This window comes from Oryx dammah, unplaced genomic scaffold, assembly GCF_014754425.2.
Source record: "Oryx dammah isolate SB20612 unplaced genomic scaffold, SCBI_Odam_1.1 HiC_scaffold_11, whole genome shotgun sequence".
In the NCBI taxonomy this organism is placed as follows: Eukaryota; Metazoa; Chordata; class Mammalia; order Artiodactyla; family Bovidae; genus Oryx; species Oryx dammah.
In genome coordinates this window covers 4,056,688-4,076,268 of record NW_024070195.1, presented here as the reverse complement: position 1 = coordinate 4,076,268, position 19,581 = coordinate 4,056,688, and the positions used below count along the sequence as shown (strand labels likewise).

Sequence of the window (19,581 nt, the reverse complement as noted above, 5' to 3'; positions counted from 1 at the left end):
GAGGTGAACAAGCCCCACAGTAAGTAACACACACCTTCTCTCCTTGGGTCTGAGAAATAAGTATGCTACACATTTTTTCACTCTCATATTTAAAAAAAAAAAAAATCAGAGATATGTATTTTAAGGAAGTATATTAACCCAGAGACAATTAAGAAACAAACAAACAAAACCCCTAAGCTGCAGCCTCACTCAGTCATCATCTGCCTCTACCCCTCCCAGAGGCAGAAGGTGTGCGCACGCTGGGAGCGGGGTGTTCTCCGGTCAGGATGCAGCTGGCCGAGAACCACCAGACAGAAAGCATGAACAACAGGCTGAGGGCCCTCGCCTGGCACTGGGATGCCTCAGGGCTGGCCCAGACCTGGTCTCTGGGGTGTTTTTGTTAAATTATTAGATTAGCAACAATGTGTATTAAAAAGCAGTTCTGGGGGCTTCTTCCCTGGGGGTCTGACTCCACATTCCCAAGCACACAGGCCTGGGTGTGATCCGTGGTCTGGGAGCTAGATCCCAGGTGCTACAATGAAGATAAATGGTCTCTCTCATGCCACAGCTAAGATCCAGCACACCCGATCAGACAAATGTATTTGTAAGTGGTTTGTTTCTGGGTTCCACCGTGTGGCACGCAGAACTTCCCTCACAGGGGTCGAACCCGTGCTCCCTGCAGTGGAAGCGTGGAGTTTGAATCCCTGGACTACCAGGGAAGTCCAAAAAGAATTTTTTTTAAAGAGATTAATTGAAGGACATAAATAAATGTAAAAAGCCAGGCCCTCCAAGCAGCCAGCCTCTTGAGGATGAAAATTCCTTAAAAAAAAATAAATAAATAAAATCACCCCGTGAGCCCCTTGAGGCAGACACCGGAGGCGCTGAGTGGCCCCTGGGACTGAAGGGATTGACTCCGGGTTCTGCCGTGAACTGGAGCCCGACCCCTTTGGGAGGCGGGCAGTGGGGTGCTGCAGCCCTCAGCAGAGTCATGACGTCCATGATGGCCTGGGAGAAGGAGTCTCCAGACTCAGATGCAGTTTTAAAGCAAAGCAGATGGAAGGGGAAGCACCACGATGCCGGCGGAGCCCTGCTGGAGAGGGCCAGGTCCAGAGACTGCGGCTGTGCTGGTAGCGGGAGCTTGCCTCCCAAGCTGACAGATAAAATTAGCAGCTAATGTGATAACTAACCATTCCATAATGAAACAATCTGGCACCCTTGCTGGCTTCCGGCGGTGGCTAATCTGCCCTGGAACTCTGCTCCTCAGGGTGCCCTCCAGCCCTCCCGTCAGTCCTGGTAGGGACCACGCTGGGTTTTTCTAACGCGCTATCCTCCCCATCCTGCCTCTCACCCAGACCTCCTTTCAAAAGCCTAAGCTGGTGCCCTGAGGAGCCCCAGAGGACACAGGCGGCGGGGGACAAACGGCCAGGCGCCCCCGTGGAGTCCACTGCACGCCCCACGTGCGGACGGAAGGCCGCGGGTCCCTCCACGGCTCTACCTACTCTCTGAGTCCCTGGGAGGGACCGAGCCCGGACTCGGGCCGGCTCCGCCTCTGCTGGGCCGTGCTGGGCTCTCTCAGAAAGAGCTGGCATCTGGCACACAGTGCCTGGCTGGAAGGAAGAGAGGGGGGCAAACACTGTGAAATGGGGGGATGGATGGGTGGGTGGACAGATAGATGGATGGACGGACGGTCACGTGAGACTGGAAATAAACCTTTTCTTCCCAGAGCTACTGCTCCTTCTTGGCTCAGGCCACAGTCAAACAGGCTGAGAATTTTCTCAGGTACCCACAGGAAGAGAGGCACGCGGAGAAAAGGAAAAAAAGAGAGAAAAAGTATCAATGACCCCACCCAACAGCATCATTTAACTCCAAATCTTCAGCCTTGAGGACGAGCTGGAAAAATAGACCCGCCTCGGTCGCTGGAGGGATGTGAGGCTGGGACTCTTTCTGGAGGGCACCCTGTACCGGGCCGTGACTCACGCTGGACTTCTACAGCGTATAGGGGACCATCGCGCTGGGCTGGAAGGACTGTGCTCAGACAATTCTGCATAAGGACAGTCACTTTGAGATTATTAATAAAAAAGAAAACTAACTCACAAAAGCCCAACAGGTTTACCTTCCTGCCCATCCCTGGTCTCCAGACAAAGTCAGAAGGCTGCCTTCTCCCAAGGGTGTGGTGGGACTCCACCAAGTCAGGGAAGCCAAGCAAAGGACGTCCACACCATGTGGGCGCAGAGCAGAGAGGGGAACGGCCCCCTCGCTCCTCGGGCACTGTCGAGCATGCAGCTGCAGGACAGCAACACTTTCTCAAGCGCGCCATGTGGACACTAAGACGTATCTTATTTCCCAAGGGAGGAGACACGGCCTTCCGTAACATCCCTGCTGTCCTATGCCCCTGCCCACCGCGGTGATCTCTGAAAACTCAAGAGGAATACATGGCATCCCGAGGGGGATCCTCGGGCACCCAGTTGCGTGCCTTGTCAAGGCTGGAAAGCTAGAGAGCAGTCCAGCAGAGCGAGGACTCATTGGCTACCTGTGCTGCAGACACTTAGAAAATCAAGGAGGAGGCATCATAAAACCAATTAAGTAGCCGTGTGAGTGAAGAAAGGAACCACTCCACAGGAGAGGAGCAAGTGGAGCTCTCTGCCTCTCCTGTACCGTGAAGAAGCATATGTGTGTGTGTGTGTGTGTGTGTGTGTGTGTGAGAGTCGCTCAGTCATGTCCAACCTTTTGCGACTCTATGGACTGTAGCTCACTAAGTTCCTCTGTGGGATTTCCCAGGGAAGAATACTGGAGTGGGTTGCCATTCCCTTCTCCAGGAGATCTTCCTGACCCAGGGATCAAACCCGGGTGTCCTGCATTGCAGACAAATTCTTTACCATCTGAATCAAGAAAGCTTGGGTTCAAATCAAGTTACAAGGTCACAGGGCAGGGCGGTGCTCTCACCAACACTGACACCTCAGCACAGAAAACCTTCTCTGCGAATGGAAACCTAAGTTTCCAGCAATTAGCCCCTGAAAAGGGATCGTGGCCTCTGGGTGCGGCTGTGCCATTCATACCTCATCCAACGTTCTGGCTCAGGGAGCTGGGGCGCAAGGGGACGTCCCTCCCCCAGTGCTCTCACAGAAGCCACCACAGGCGCACAGACGCTTACCTGGTTCCTTCGGCCGATCCGATTTGGTCCCGGAGGCTTCGTGGGGGACTTGACGCTCTGGGGGCTCCCGCCATTCTCGGCGACCTTCCCCACACTCATGACTGCTGACATCATGGTGTTGATGGAACACAAGTCTGAACCCTCCAGGCCAATGGGCGAGCTTGACGTCATTGGGACAAGGGTTTAAGCTTCTAGGAAGCCTCGGCCACAGAACTGAAAGTGAGAAACTGCTGATGTGATCGCTGGGAAGTTGAGGCGTCTGTCAGGCAGGTGGCAGGGGCCACGGCTACCTCCCCTTCAGTTCAAGCTGACGCGCGGGCCCATATGACTGAAGCTTTCATCTCAACCAAGCGCTGTCACGCTAAACTGACTGCCTTGCTCCTTTCTGAGTATGGGCCACCGACGAGGTGACCCAAGGCAGGTCCTCTTCCTTTGCTAATCTTTCACGAGGCAAAGTGGGAAAGGCTCCAACAGTTAGTAAGGCCGGGAGGGCCCATCTGGCCAGCGGCCTCCTAACAGCCTACTCACTACTGTGCGCGTGTTCTAGACCCAACAACGGAAGGTGAGAAACCTCGGCTCTCACCTAACTCCAGGCCGCAATACCTGATTTTAACGGGGGAGTCCAAACTGTGTAAGACAACTGAGAAGCCACATTACCGCCCAACAACGTTACAACCAAATTTCAAATCAGCATAAAAAACGCTGTTTCTTAAAACGTATGAAGACGTAATATACCTTCCCCCAGAAAACGGAAGGAAGGAAACCCAGTGCGCGCTGGCAGTCACCTCCATCCTCCGGCCCAGCTGATGCACTCGCAGCGCCTCATCGGCCGCAGGGGTCGTGTGCGCGGAGGAGGCAGCGAGGCTGGGGGGCTCCTTTTTCTCTTCTCTTCGTATCTCTCGTTGACACTGGAAGGGAAGCAAGGGCAGAAAGGTTCAGAAGGAAAAACAGAAACCACGTGTGCTGTAATCTCAGACTGCTGCACTCACCAGACGACAGGGAACCGTACGGGAGGAGATGTCTGAGTCCTCTTTTTCTTCCAAAACCACATTCTGTGGTTGTTTCTCACTCTTAACTGATGTTCCCTGCAGCGCCGTCGCCCTCACTCCCAACAGCCAAAACGATTCTGTGGTATCTTATTTTCTGAAGCTCACATTTGTCCACGTACAGCGAACTTTCTTTCATACTCTGCCCTTGTTCCCCACAAGGAGTCTCAGACTCCCTCTTGACCTGTGTCCCGCCTCCTCCTAAAACTGACCAAAGATAAGGCAGGGAAGGAATCTGCTAAAGACTGAGTGAGCGTCTAGGAGGGAACAGGTCAGACCTTAAAAAAACCTGGTAATACGGAAGGATGACTGCAGGGAACACCACAGCCCCTGGACATGCCCAGCTTCACTTCTCCAGGCCTCCTCTAGCCACGCTTCTTCCACACAAGTACTACTGGCTATCGGAAGTTAAGTCTCCAAGTAACCTGTTTCCCTTATTGTATCTGGGAAGACTTTCTCTGGCCACGTACCCTGTCATCCTCCAGTGTGCATTAAATTCTGCAAGTCCACAACTGCCTCAGAGATCAAGCTCATTATCTCAGGAGCAGCCCTAGAGAGAACATGACTTCCTGGGGTTCCCCTTCCGCCTCTAGGAGAAGTGACCCAGGTAGGGTGCGACAAACGGAGACTTCCGGAGCAGCCGTGCATGTGACTGGCAGCAGAGCAGGAAAGGCTGGGGACACAGCCATCGGATGGCTTCACGCAACTGGTGCGCCATCAGCTGAGAAGCCCCAAGCTCTTACCCAAGAGCCAAAGAGAACCTCAGCAGTAACACTCTCCTTGTCAAGAGACAAAATCTGCCTTCCTTGTTAGTAGACACTTTGAAGAGCATGTGTGTGTGCGCGCTAAGTTGCTTCGGTCATGTCCGACTCTTTCCGACCCCATGGACTGTAGCGCTCCAGGCTGCTCTGTCCATGGGATCCTCCAGGCAAGAATACTGGAGTGGGTTGTCTTGCCCTCCTCCAGGGGATCTTCCTGACCCAGGGATGGAAGCTGCGTCTCTTGTGTCTCTTGCACTGGCAGGTGGGTTCTTTACCATCAGCCCCACCTGGGAAGCCCCAGACATTTTGAAAATATGAACCAATGGTTTGCCAAATGGTGAGTAAAAGGACCAACCGCCAAACAGACAACTGTTTAGACCCCTGACCCAGCCTCACCCTTGTGTCTTCCACATTAAAAGAGCGAAAGGAAACCTCGGTCCACAATTAAAACAGACAAAAAAACAAGACAAGCCCCTCAACCCCAAAGCTGTTTTCTTTCCATGAAGCTTCTCCCCATATGGAAGACCATTTAAACTTTTTAAAAACTGTACTTCAAAATTCCCATTCTGACTGTCTTTGAAAGTTCATTTAGGAAATTCCTTTGAATGTTGAAAAAACATTCAACACATGTACACACACGGAAGTATACATGCACATACTGCATTTTCTTTCTTTAAAGGATTTCTAACGAAAGTATCATCAGTTCCCTAGAATTGTAATCCAGTCAGTGAACAATTATTTCCTAGATTCATGTAAGGGGCACCTTCTATACTAAAACCCTCTCATTCTTTTAAATATATATCACCTAGAGGTTTGTTTTTTAAAATACTTATTTATTTGGCTGTGCTGGGTCTGAGTTGCAGCACGTGGGATCTAATTCCCCAACCAGGGATTGAACTCAGGTCCCTCGCTTTGTAAGTGCGAAGTCTCAGCCACTGGACCACCAGGGAAGTCTCCCTGCCCCCACCATGGTCTTAATATACATCAAATCATAAAATGACTAGAAATCTTCTTTACCGTAATTATATTATGTCAGTAAAAATTACCTCAACCTTTCTACCGTCTACAGTGGGATAGTTTCGATGACCTTGCTTTTGTCCTATTACAGCACTTGAGAAGAAAACTGTGGTAGAGCTTTTCAGACCAGGAATAGATTTAAGCAAGCACCTTGCAGATTAACATGAAATTAGAAGTTACAAACAACATGGTCTACATCTCTCACTGAGAAGGGAAAGAAAACGGGACAGAAGGGAAACAGTCAACGAGAAAATCAGCGCAAATATATTCACCAAGAATTTCTGTCACAATCACCAAGATGGCAAAGAAACCCTCCCTGCAAACTGTGTAAATGCCCTAAGTATAGAAAACCCAGCCGGAGTCACAACCGTTCACCAACCTAGGGGCTGAAAGCTGCAAGTGCTTTCATCCCAACTGGAAAATGAGAAAAGTCAGGCAAATGTGCTGTTTCCCACTTTGTCTGGACAGGAAGACATTTGCTAAATTTACTTCCTCCTTTGGGATAAAGTGTGAAGTGTGACCCTGCCCAGTGATGACGCCGACATCACCGACATTTACTTCCTTTTCCTAGTTCAAATGTAAGTGAACAGTAGTAGAGACTCTTCTCATCTCTGATGGGAAAGTGCAATTAACAAACTGAAACTCCTAGTTACACTGTTTGAAAAGAAAATGGCCAGTGGACTCATCCTTGGCAGCCCTTTCAGAAGCACCCGAGCCAGCCTGCATAGAAAATCTTTTCTAAGATTTTCCTCTGGGTGTGCGCTTGTGTCTTATGGGTGACTTCTCCTTCGGGGAGGATGGAACAGGAAGAATGGAAGGGACCTGGTGTAAAACAATGTAGCTCATTGTTCCCAGTTAGAAAAAACAAATCCACCTTAATATTAAGGTGCATTTATCCACTCATTTAACCAGAAGCCAGCAGCTAGAATTAGTCAGTCCTCCCTGCCCATGCCTGACCCTGGACCACACTAGAGCAATGACCCAACTGACCAACCTACACCTTCTGATTCTCAATCTCAGGGGATGAAAGGAAGGATTAGCAGTTTAAGGTCCATTTACAACGCACATTTTTCTTTATAAATATTTACAGTCCTAATATTTTCACTCTCTGCTCCCTGACACTGATCTATAAATCTGCTCTATTACTGTAAATAAAAATAATAATATTAGTCATAATGAACAAAATAAAAATCACTGACCCCATTCTAGCATCATCTCCTTTATCTGGGACCAGAAAGGACTGGAAACCCAGGTGAGATCCCCAAGTCACAGACACGAAAGGAAATCCCTGTGGCATGGCCAAGTGGACTGGACTGATGTTCCAGTTTTGAACACAGAGTCCAAATCTGGGGGAGGCAAAGGAGAAGCAGGGAACACAAGGCTTCCTGTGAGCCAGGGCCCCGGCACCCTTTCCAAGACTTCTCATCCCACGCCCCAGGCCACTAGCCCAGGGAAAACCCGCAGTCCACAGCGAGAGCTTGTCTGTGATATTGCATCAAAGCCTCAGGAGGACCCCAAGCAGAGGGTGGAGCACTCCAAGGGGATGTGGGGACATGAAGGAAGACAACACTCAAAGTTACTGTGACTCAAGGAAAGTCAATCAAGTTAGACTGACCTGTCTTATTCGTCTTCTCAAGCGGGCCCTCCTTGCTGAGGAGCTGGTGCTGGCGGGGCGGAGGGTGGGCAGGGTCACGCCTCAAAGCCACCGCCTCTGGAGCAGAGCGCAGCAACCTACAGGAACAAGAAGCAGGGGCATGAGGAGGGGGTCCACGCCAGAGGGGGTCCTGGCCCTGCATCACGTTCTGCACTTGCACCACTGGGAGCCACCAGCTAAGGACCATGGCACTCCCCTCCCCCGCCCGTGTTTCTAAGCAAGCTCCCAGCAATGAGGTCAACTCCATGTGAGCAAGAGCGACTGGAATCAAGCGTGCCCTGGAGAGAAGGAACCCCTAAAGCACACCCTGACAACATCGCAGGACAGCACGTGGGGATGGCGCCAAGGGGAGCTCTGGGCACCTTACTGGCGCGCTGGCAGAAGGCGAGGATGGATGGCCAGTTTCAAGGCGGAGAAGGAAAGACAGCAAGCACTTGGTGCTGTCAGAAACAGGAGGAGGAAAGAAGAGAACTGAAAGGAAAACACAGAACTAAACAGCCGCTTAATGTAAAGGAGTGACGATTACACCTTTCCCTGAGTGATGGAGAAAGTGTCCTAAAGTGTATCTTTCCTTTTCTGTAAGGGAGACACAGAAAATGCAAACTACACACACCCTTTGAGGGTCTGAGAAAGTCGGCTCAGGGGGGTGCTACCAGGGGTCTCAGACCCCTGATCCGAGAGAAAGCTGTGTCTGGCCCTCTAGAAAGTTAGAGAAACCTGGAACGTAACCTTTCCCAGAGCTACCCAGCCAGCACATTCTGTCTCTGAAACAGCCTCTGAAGAGGGCAAAACAGGGCAAAGGAGGGAAGTGGCAGCCACGCGAACAAGCGCTGGAGAAATGTTCGCTCAATACACTTCTGTTAAACCCTACAGAGCGCCTGCAGAAAAGCTGCCAGGCACGTCACACGCCCAGTTATCACCCTGAATCTCACTCGCGCTGTCCGCACGGTTACTAGGCACCTAAGGCGGGCAGGCTCCCGCTGGACCGGTCCGCGGCAGGTCAGAAGCAGATGCTCAATGATTTCTGACACCACAACAGCTTCTCTCTCTACACTTCACTGCTTCAGGGCTCCATCGTTTTTCTTTGTGCCTTTCTCTTTTGAAAAGGTCTTCAGATTTTGAATAAAGTGTCAAAGAAGCAAGGAGTAACTCTCAGGGATAGCTCCTGAAAGATCAGAGACCCCCCCCTGGCCCTGGTAAACTCGGAGGAACCCTTATTACTACCCCAGTAATTGTCTCTGTGTTTCTTGTGAGCAAGACCCTCCTTGAGGAGCTGATGAAAATTATGGACCCTTCTACACATAAAAGGACATACCCCCATACCTAACATTTTCCTTCAGTATCAAAAGGATCAGGGACCCCAGAAACTCATCCTGAATAAGCAGGATAAGAATCTTGGTTTCAGTTTATATATATGAATTAAGACCATTTCATTAAAATTCCCATGAGGTTTCAGAAACAAACAAACCAGATTATCCCCACCCATCTACATTTAAAGTTGCCTAAAGGTGAAATTACAAACTGTTTAAAAAAAAAAGGAAGCAAAGTTTCCCTATATTGTTACTCATTTTTATTAATGGCAAATATTATCAGAAAGAAAATCTGGAGAAGAATAGCTCCGTGGTTTTTTTCCCCTAGAAACTGCCAAGATTTCCAATTGTAGTTTGAACTATAGTTTTTCACATAATGAATAAAAACGTACGTCAGAGAGACAAGTCTCTGGAGTTGAAACTGTCCAGAATATAACTAAGATTCCCATTAAAATGTGGACCCTCTCCCTCCTCTCACTTAAAAATGATGCTTTAAAAGTCCACCAAGTACCCTCTTCCATCCACTCAGGGGAACCAAGGAGAGGAGGGGCCAGCCTCACAGACCTGACCCTGGAAGTCCCTGCCTCTGGTCTTGGATGTAAATGATCTGAATATCAAGAGCGTGATTAAGCTGACTAACAGGAGTCACTGCCCTGATTGTTTTGAGTTCCACCAGGCCTAAGGGACTCACACAACTCAGAGAGTGGAAAAGTACAGGACAGTCCTTGGAAGGAAATTCAAGATACCTCTTACTATCACCACCGCCTCAAAAAAAAAAGGTCGGGGGTGGGGAAAGACCCACCAGGAGAGGCCGTACCTAGAGACAGGAATCCAGGAAGCTGGAGGTGGGTCCCCGGCTCTGGGGAAGGAGCCTGCATTTCCGGATCGCATCCCCACAGGCTCTGCCCAGATCAGACCCCAGGGAGGCAGGGTGGCGTGGAGTGGGTAGAGGTCCACGCTGGGGCTGCGGGGAGGGACGGGCTGGCCCCAGTCCCCGAGGAGATAAGAGACCCTGCTATGCTCAGCCAGAAAGAGGAGATTAAGGACCCTGTCTCCAGGTCCAAAGAGATAGCACAGGAAAGATGAGAGATGAAAGGGAAGATGGTCCAGAAGCAAGGCTCCCAGCCTGCGCAAGCCTGCAGGGTTCTCGACGTGAGATCTACAATCTGTCCTAAGGCCCCAGGAGAGATGGGGGAGGCTTGCATGCCAAGGATGACAGCGGGAGCTGAGACCAGGCAGCCGGGAGCTTTACCGCAGCGGCCAGGTTGCCGCTCATCCAGATACCGGGGATGGCCGATCCCCTGGTGGGAATAGCCGGTTTGGGCAGACCCAGAATGGAACCTGGATGGGCTAAATGAGTGTGACTTTAGAGGAGTTCAGATACTAAAGTGCTCTGGGCTACAATGGGGCTTAACCAGCAGCAAGGACATCTCTTTCAGGATGGGCTGACGCAGGAAGTCTTGGCTACGCTGGGATGAAACCCAATCAGGCGAGCTGTGCACCAAGGCCGTGCCTGTAGAGCTCGGGGCAAAACCGTCTCCTCTAACCGGGACAGCTTCGCGTGTGCTCTGAAGGCTGACAGCTGCGATGACTGCTCCAAGTTCCAGGAAGTTGATGTGTTTCTTGGCTAAGGGTTCGGTGTGTGCCTTGGGTAGGGAGGCAACCCGTGCACGGCCCCTCCCCCTCGCCGGCCTGGGCTTGGGTCAAATGGAGCAAACGGAGCCGCGGAGTGTCACGTAGAGCCTCGCAGTGGACCGGCGCATGCCTGGTGCGGAGGGGCACCGCGAGCCGCTCCGGACAGTCCTGCATCCTCCCGGGATGGGGGTGGGGGACTCATGGGGAGGCGAGCAGAAGCACCCTGTGGCGCAGGCCACGATCCAGAGAGCAGAGCGGGACGTGAGGGGACACGGCCTGCCCCCTCTCCACCCTGCCCCAGCCGTCTCCTGAGCTCTGCCCCCACGACGCGTCTCCTCCTAATCGAGGGCTGGGACCCGCCCTCACAGCTCCCCATGCTCTGCCAGCTTCCCTCCGGGTCTTCCTGCCCACTGGGCACCACTCTGCTCAGTTTCCTCCCTCAACCCCATCCTTCAGGGGCCGCTGCCACCACCGCAAGCCTCCCTGATCCCCAGTGATGGAAGATCCTCGGCTCCACACTCGACCCCCGCAACACTAAGAGACTAGAATGGGGACTTAGGCGGCGAACAGTCTCTGAACACGCGAACAGTCTCAACACTGCTCGCCACTCGCCGAGCGCATCATCTCATTTAACCCTCTTAACAGCAGCCCCGTGAGGCTGAGTCCACCGGGCAGCCCCCCAAGGCCATGGTGGGAGAGCGAAGCGAACCCAGACTCTCCACCCTGCTCAGCGTCTCTTGGCCACACTCCCGACGCCTGGCGCAGGCCTGAGAGCCCAGATGCGCTCCTGCAGTCACATTCGCCGGCTTCAAACTGTCTCTTGAGTCATCCCTGCCCCTCCAAGCGGCTCAGTGCCCGACCTACCACTTCCGCCCGTTTCTAGGCAAGAAGAAGGCACCCTGGGCTCCCACCTTCATCCTTGGCAGGAGCAGGACTGGACCCTCATTCCACCCTGCTGCGCAGAGACAGGGGTCCACAGTCTGCACCCTGCTTCTCCAAGCAGGAGACTGGAAGGATGCCACCAGGCTCCTGAAACCCCAACAGCCCAACCCTGTCTGGGAGGCTGGGTCCCACTGTTCCAACCACCAAGAGCTCACGCGAGGAGGAAGTGCTGGGGGGCAGGAGGAGGTGAGCGCAGACGGCAGAGTGAGAACCGCACAGATCAAACCAGCCAGCAGCACCCCGGGGAGGAAACCGCACAGTCTCCTCCAGCTGCTGAGCTCCTGACCCTCCCTCCAGCACAGCCACCCGGGAGGCCTCCCATCCAGCAGCATCACAGACCTTGCTTGGAAATGCAGGTGCCCAATTCATGTGAGTCGATCATGATCCTGTCCACCTTAAATCCACACAACACTGTGTGTCAACTGCATCTCAGTTAAACTGAAAGAAGGCAGGCAGGTCTCCAGGCCTGGGCACTGCCTTGGACCCTGTGTACTGGCTCCCAGGGGGTTCAGTCCAGCTTTGAGAACCAGTGCTTCACACAGATTCTAAAAGAAAGGCGAAGGATCTCCCCGAAAAACGTTCTTTCTATGACGACCTGGAGGAAGGCCCTGGTTTATCCTACTCCTGGGAGCAAAACTCAAGGCTCTGAAGCAGACTCAGACCCCAGTTCTAACTTTAGCTTTATTTACCACAAAGAATTTGGGGGGCTTCCCTGGTGGCTCAGATGGTAAACAATCTGCCTGCAGTGCAGGAGCCCAAGGTTTGATCTCTGGGCTGAGAAGATTCCCCCTAGAGAAGGGAATGTCAACCCACTCCAGTATTCTTTCCTGAAGAATCCCATGGACAGAGAAGCCTGGCAGGCAACAGTCCATGGGGTCGCAGAGTCAGATATGACTCTGTTTAAAAAAAATAATAAGAATAAGGGCGAGAGGACAGGGATCAGGGGTCGGTGTATGCAGGGCCTCTTTTAGCTTCCGCAGGAGCAGGGGACGAGTGGGATGTGAGCGTCGGGCAGGGCAGGGCAGCCTGCAGTGCACAGAAGGCAGAACCACTCGGTCTGGGCCCCAGGCAGCCCCGGACCCTCAAAGGCTACAGCCTCCACCAACCTGTGTGCCCCTGGAAAGCCTACTTCCAGGGAGCTGGAAGCCGTCTCCATTTCCGGCCTGGACACCTCCGAGGTCCCCCTGGGTCCCTCCCTTCTCTGACGCTCCTGGCAGGGGTGGGGGGCGGGGTGCAACCTCACAGCTCCCCCAGCCTCAGAACGGGCTCACATCTCCAGCAGGTTCTCTCTTAATGGGACCCCACGGTGGAGAGAGGCAAATGGAATGGACATTGTCCCCAGAGCCTGGAGTGCCTGCCCTTTCCTGCCCAGGTATGGGGGCCCCCGTGGAGCCCAGGGTTAACACAGACTGTGATGCCACCTTTCAGAAGGAACGTCTACTGTCTTCATGTCAAGAGACACTTTAACGCTCAGGATAATGTGGCAGGAAGGACAGCCTTAAGGGACAGGGACAGTCTCTCTTTAAAAAAGAAAAACCACTTGGATGTTTTAATTGCGACATTACACACACTGTCAGCAAGGAGGCGTGTTGGCTGGGGAGACTGGGTTCTGCTCACCAAACCTATCTACGTGAGCCTGAGTGAATTCACTACTTAACATATGAACCGCGGGGAAGGCGGGGAGATGTCCTGATCCCTGCTGGAAGGAGCCGTCCTGTGGGACCCACGTGCCTCCCGCATCCCTCCTTGGGGCCTTTCCTGTGAGGAGTGGGCTCCTCTCCTGCGCCCCCCAACCGCCCCCCATGTGCAGGATGCTCTCACCGCTTCCAGAGCCGATGCAGGCCGCTGCTTGCTCCCAGGGGCCTCTCTGCGGGGAGGGGCCTGGCGGCCCGCGGGCACAGCTCTGTCCCTCTCCCCAGGTGAGCCAGTCTTTTCCTGGCCTCCAGGATCTAGTATTTCATCACCTTCTTGCCCAACTTGGCAGAAACCTGTATGGCTCTCTGCTCCACAAGGAAGCTACTGAGAAGGGAGGTGGGGGAGCCCTCGGGCTGAGCAGAGGGACATGCTCACCTACCCCTGGGGCAGGGCATGGCAGGGTCTCCCCTAAGGCAGGAGACTGCTCACAAGAGTGCCTGCAGGGGATAAGGTTTAGGAGCCTCTACCCCACCCACCACTCTTAGATCTGGCTTATCAGGAAGGGTGGGAAGAGGTCTCCACAAGTTACCTTGGCTGAGGAATTTATAAAACAGAAAAGAAAGCTATTGCTAAAAGAGAAAACAGGATTTTAGTCAGAGTATGTCACAAGCCTGGTGTTTATCCAATGACCTGTGTTTCACAGGATCCCTTCTCTAATAACTATGGGGTATTATCTATTGTCTGTTTTCAAACCCCATGGAATGTACCATGGCTCTTCTGTACATGGGAGTCTCTAGGCAAGAATACTGGAGTGGGTTGCCATTTCCTTCTCCAAGGGATCTTTCCAACCCAGGGATTGAACCTAGGTCTCCTGCATCGCAGGCAGATTCTTCACCATCTGAGGCAACAGGGATGCTTTTTGGTAAGGCTCTAATAGAACAAGCAGCAAGAAAATACAGAAGAACCATAAAAAAAGGTCTTAATGACCCAGACAACCATGATGGTGCGGTCCTTCACCCAGAACCAGACATCCTGGAGCATGAAATCAAGAAGGCCTTAGGAAGCATTAGAGAAGGAAATGGCAACTCACTCCAGTAACCTTGCCTGGAAAATTCCATGGATGGAGGAGCCTGGCAGGTACAGTCCATGGGGTTGCAAAGAGTCGGACATGACTGAGCGACTTCACTTTCACTTTAGGAAGCATTACTACAAAGCTAGTAGAGGCGATGGAATTCCAGCTGAGCTGTTTCAAATCCTAAAAGATGACGCTGTTAAAGTGCCGCACTCAGTATGTCAGCAAATCTGGAAAACTGAGCAGTGACCAAAGGACTGGAAAGGATTAGTTTGCATTCCAATCCCCAAGAAAGGCAATGCCAAAGAACGTTCAAACTGCCAGACAACCATGCTCGTTTCACAGGCTAGGAGGGTTATGGTCAAAAGCCTTCAAGCCGGGCTTCAGTAGTGCAGGAGCTGAGAACTTCAGATGTCCAAGCTAGATTTAGAAAAGGCAGAGGATCAGACTGTCAACATCTGGTGGATCATAAGAGGAAACAAGGGAATTCCAGAAAAACATCTGCTTCACTGACTATGAGAAAAACTTTGACTCCGTGGATCACAACAAACCAGAAAATTCTTAAAGAGATGGGAATACCAGACCACCTGACCTGCCTCCTGAAAGATCTGTATGCAAATCAAGAAGCAACAGTTAGAACCTTATATGGAACAACTGACTGGTTCAAAATTAGGAAAGGAGTAAGACAAGACTGTATACTGTCATCCTATTTATTTAACTTATATGCAGAGTACATCATGAGAAATGCTGGATGGATGAATCACAAGCTGGAATCTAGATTGCCAGGAGATATATCAACAACCTCAGACACAACTAAGGGAGCACACACGCACACTGCTTGAAAGGAAAGCTACGACAAACCTAGACAGCCTACTAAGCAGCAAAGACATCATTTTCCCGACAAAGGTCCACACAGTCTAAGCTGTGGTTTTTCCAGTAGTCATGTACAGATGTGACAGTTGGACCATAAAGAAGGCTGAGCGCCAAAGACTTGATGCTTTTGAATTGTGGTGCTGGAAGAGTCCCTTGGACTTCAAGGAGATCAAACCAGTCAATCCTAAAGGAAATCAACCCTGAATATTCACTGGAAGGACTGATGCTGAATCTGAAGCTCCAATACTTTGGCTACCTGATACGAAGAGCTGACTCATTGGGAAAGACTCTGATGCTGGAAAAGACTGAAGGCAAAAGAAGAGGGCCGCAGAGGATGAGATGGTTAGATAGCATCACGGACTCAATGGACATGAATTTGAGCAAACTCAGTGAGACAGTGAAGGACAGGAAAGCCTGGTGTGGGGCAGACCATGGGGTCGCAAAGAGTCTTATTGATTTCGCAACTGAACAACAAGAACAACATTATCTACTGGGGCATAAACTCTGGGCCAGAAACCAGGGTAAGTACTTTGCATACATTTAATTCTTCCCCAAGCTGTATCAGGTAATGAATGTTCTGCAGGGACGGGGCCAGGATTCTAGACCAGTTGTCTGACTCTGAAATTCTTGCACTTCCCGATGCCACAAAAAAGCATCATGGAAAAATCATTTGGAGAAGGTGATTAGCAAACTAGAGTACTGGGAAACCAAGTGAAGGGGGAGAATGGCTGAAGGGAGTGGAGATACCTGAAGGCCTGGCACACAGGAGAGGCACACTCGACCCCTGTGTCCACCACAACAGGAACCCGGTCTCGGTGGGAGGCACTGAAGAGCTGGTTGGAACGCCATCATCCTTTATACCAGGGCTCTGAACAGCCAGAGCTGCCCACAGATGGAAAGAGGCCCCATAAAGTAATGAGCTTGCGGTCTCTGGAAGTAATCAACAGAGGATGGCTAACCACAACGCTGTCCTGCGGGGGTGGGTGGGTGGGGGGGAGACCAAGTCAGATGAGGCTTCTGACTTCCAGATTCAGAGCTTCCAAGAGGACAGCGCCCTCTTCATCCCACTGTGAGCCACAGAAGGACGCACAACAGCCCAAATAGCACCCGCTGGGCAGCCCCCAGCCTCGCACTGGCCACGGCCTGCCACCAGTGGGGCAACTCCCACTCCCTGAGCTGCAGTTCTCCCAGCTGGAAAACGCAGCTGGTGATACAAGCCCTCCATACTTTACAGAAACCAGACAGAGGAATATTAACTAAAACACTTCACAAACAGCACGGCACCCCCGACATTCCAGGCTAGCTCGGCCTGGGGCTGGCCCTCCCCAGCCCCTCCACCACCTATGGCGGCCATGCCCTCTTGGATTGCCAACACTTGGCGGGGAAGGCCCAGTGTGCTGATCTTTTAAAAAAAAATTCTGTTCCAGCCCCTAAGTGTAACAATGAAATATAAATATAATTTAGCTTATCACAAATGCAACCCCATCTACAATTAGGAGTGGAACAGCTGCTGCCAGCTCGCGGGGCTGTGTGGCCAGCAGGAAATAAAACGCCTCCGGCTTCAGGTCGCTGCTGAAACAAATCCTGGCCGGCTTCACATATGCTTAATCGGGGAAGTCTGCGCCCGGCTCTGCCCACCCTGTGCTGCTTCTCCCCAGGCGGCTGGAGCACCCGGCCCCGGGGCAGCTGCAGCCCAGCCCGCTGCCCGCCTGCCTCTCAGCAGCTGGGCGGGAGCGCCTGGGCTGCCCTGGACACTCCTCTGACAGGGGCTGGCGCCTTCAGTCGCATTTACAGCCTGGGGAGGAAGGTGGGGTAAAGTTCAGAAGCAGTTTGCAGGGAGTTTTAGGCAATACCCTGCAACTCTTTCACAGGCCCCGAGCTGGGCGCTCCTCTCTCACAGGCTCGGTAAAGGGTCAAGCTTCAGAAACAGGATTCTCCGCTTCTCCCTTGAGGAGGAAGGAGCTGGAGGCGAGCTGAGCGCTGGGGCAGGTGGTTAACCCCAGGTCTGACTGCACATTCCCAGAATTCGGGGGCGGCGGGGGGGGGGGGTGGCGGTGCTCAGCACGACGCCCCTTAGAAGACCCCAGTGACTTTGTGGAAGATGCAAGTGTGGCTGGAAACACTCAGGGGCAGTGGAGGTCACATCTCCCTCTCCTGCCCGCCGGCGGCCCGCGGGTCAGCTGGGGTCCTCATCCCACAGTGGCTGAGGGACGTTACAAGCCATCAGCTGAGAATGACTCCAGCCACAGAGCTGGCACCCAGCAGCTCGGAGGGCTGCCCGCTGGGCATCCTCATGGGCGGCCATTCTCCCTTCTACTTTGCCTCTAAGAAAATTATTCACTACTCTGTCTAGGAAGAAAAACAAACACTCTTGAGATATATGAAGCTCATATGTGTTTATCACAGGCCAGCCAACCAAAGACACTAGCAAGCAAATGGTGTTTCTTCCCGCAAACTGAGGCAACCCCAAAGTGGCTCCTGGCAGAAGAGGGGCCCCTGGGGTGCGGTCCCCATCCTCCAGCCCCCAAGTTCAAGGAGCTGCTGGGCAAAGGCGGCTGGGGAGTCAGGCGGTGGTGGGCCAGCTGGTGCTGGAGGAAGCCTGAGGCTCGCAGACCATCTTGGTGCTTCTCCCCACAGCCAGGAGGGTGATTAGTTCACAACAACTGCACTTCCTGGGGTGTCTGACTGAAGCAACACCGAGGGCCAAACCCTGGCCCCATGGGTCCGAGCCAGTCACCACGGGCCGAAAGCACGTCCTTCTCTGCATCTGCCTGAGCTCACGCTGCCCAGGCCCCAGCTCTTCAAGGTGGGGGCCACACTTCACAAGCCCCACCCTGAGAAAGCCAGTACGTCCCTGCAAGCCCTTAGCCCTCCCCAAAGTGAGATGGGGCAGGAAGGGACACCTCAAACCGGGGATCAACACCAGGGCCCCTCCCTTCGGCTCTGGGCCCTGGCGGAGAACCCGGCTGCCCCAGAGAACAGCAAGAAGTCAAGGGCACGCTGCGGCCTCGGGCGCTCCCTCAGGGTCCGAGGTCTGCTCAGGCCTGGTCCCTCCTGTGGGTCCCACTCCTCCGCTGGGAAACCCTGGCTGACGCCCTCTTAACTTAAGCTGACATGATTGTTACCCACACTACTGGGACTGCTGTGGCTGAAAAAGCCCAGCCTCTGCCGGTGTTCCCGCGACACAGACCTGATTGCGTGTTTGGGAAACCCTGTCGGGGTCCTCCCGGAGAGCTAACATGCGTGTGAGTGTACAGCTAAGGGTCTCCCGCGCACCCCTGGCTCGACTTGCGTGCCTGTGATAAAGGCCCCCTCATGCTGCTCAGAAACAACCTCCCTGCTCCCCCCTTTTATCTCCCCTCCACAGTCTGCCGGCCAGCGATAGGAGGGGACTCGCCTCAACAGTCGCGGCCTTTTATCTCCGGCTGACCTGCCCGTGCAACAGCACGAAGCCAGCACTGGGCTTCCTGCTGCTTGCAGAGAGGGGCTGTTTGACTTGTACAAAGTATGGCCGGCCTCCGAAACCCTGGAACCGTGCCGAGCAACACCCACCCAACATCCATTTCAGTTCCAGCTTTAAAAGCCTCTGAGCATGGGGGCCTAGCCCTCCCTGGGCCTGCGAGTGGAAGTGGTGGCCACTTCCAAGGAGAACTTGCTTCCCAGGCTCACACACAGATGTGCTTTCTGTCCACAGCTAAACTAAGGGCCTCTCTTCATCCAAGTCCAGAAGGCCCAGAAGTCAGCTACAGTAGCTCCAGTTAATGTCTGCGTTTACACTGCTATTATTAAAATAATTCAGGAGCATTTAATAACATCCCTTAATCACTGGAATGCAGGCAGCACGCCACGTGCTTCCCTGCGTTAATAAGCAGGCAGCCTGGGACACCCAGACCTCTCCTCTGCAGAGCGAGGACAGGCCGTGGCCTCTGACGGCCTTCCCAGGCCTGACTTGCCTGGGAGACTCAAGTCTGCCAGGACGCCTGGGTGTCCCCAGGCCTGGTCTCCAAAGACTTCCACCTGCCTCATGCCCGGAGAGTTCCTGTGAGTTATCCGGGCCCAAACTCCACCTCTTTGAGTGAAGGCGGATGTAGGGCTGTGTGCCACTTCCAGGGTGGGACGACCACAGGGCGTGCACCCTCCAGAACACACAGAGGGCCCCGGCTCCCTGAGTTCAAGGCCAGGGCTTCCACTTTCTTGGCGTCACACCAGCATGTGTGAAGTTAACAGGTTCTGGGGACGATAAGATCAGATGTTTGAACCGGTCCCCCAGAATTCCTTTCTGGGATATGAGGAATCCTTCCAGAGCCAATTAAGAACAAAAGAAAAAACTTCCTGGCCTAGGAAGCAAACAACCCCCCAGCTCCTCCCGGTCTCGGAGGTGAGAGGGCTGGGTGGGAGAGGTGACACAGGCCAGGCCGTGGGGAAAACGGTGGCAAATGAGCGACACAGGCGCGGTCACACATTAAACCCCGACACCAGTCTCCTGCCCATGCTCCACAAGGGAGC

The 19,581-nt window shown here is 53.0% G+C and overlaps 1 protein-coding gene across 2 annotated transcripts in view; it reads right to left on the bottom strand.

Moving 5' to 3' along the window:
* RREB1 (ras responsive element binding protein 1) overlaps nt 1–14,147 on the bottom strand; it is a 67,357-nt gene extending 53,210 nt beyond the window's left edge. For both annotated transcript variants that reach the window (XM_040249396.1, XM_040249397.1), the window contains exons 1-3: nt 7,570–14,147; nt 3,916–4,038; nt 3,131–3,343 (exon numbers count right to left, since the gene is read on the bottom strand). In XM_040249396.1, the coding sequence (XP_040105330.1) occupies nt 3,131–3,301 (171 nt within the window). In that variant the 5' untranslated portion in view covers nt 3,302–3,343; nt 3,916–4,038; nt 7,570–14,147. The remainder of the gene's footprint in view (nt 1–3,130; nt 3,344–3,915; nt 4,039–7,569) is intronic.
* Nucleotides 14,148–19,581: the final 5,434 nt, after the last annotated feature.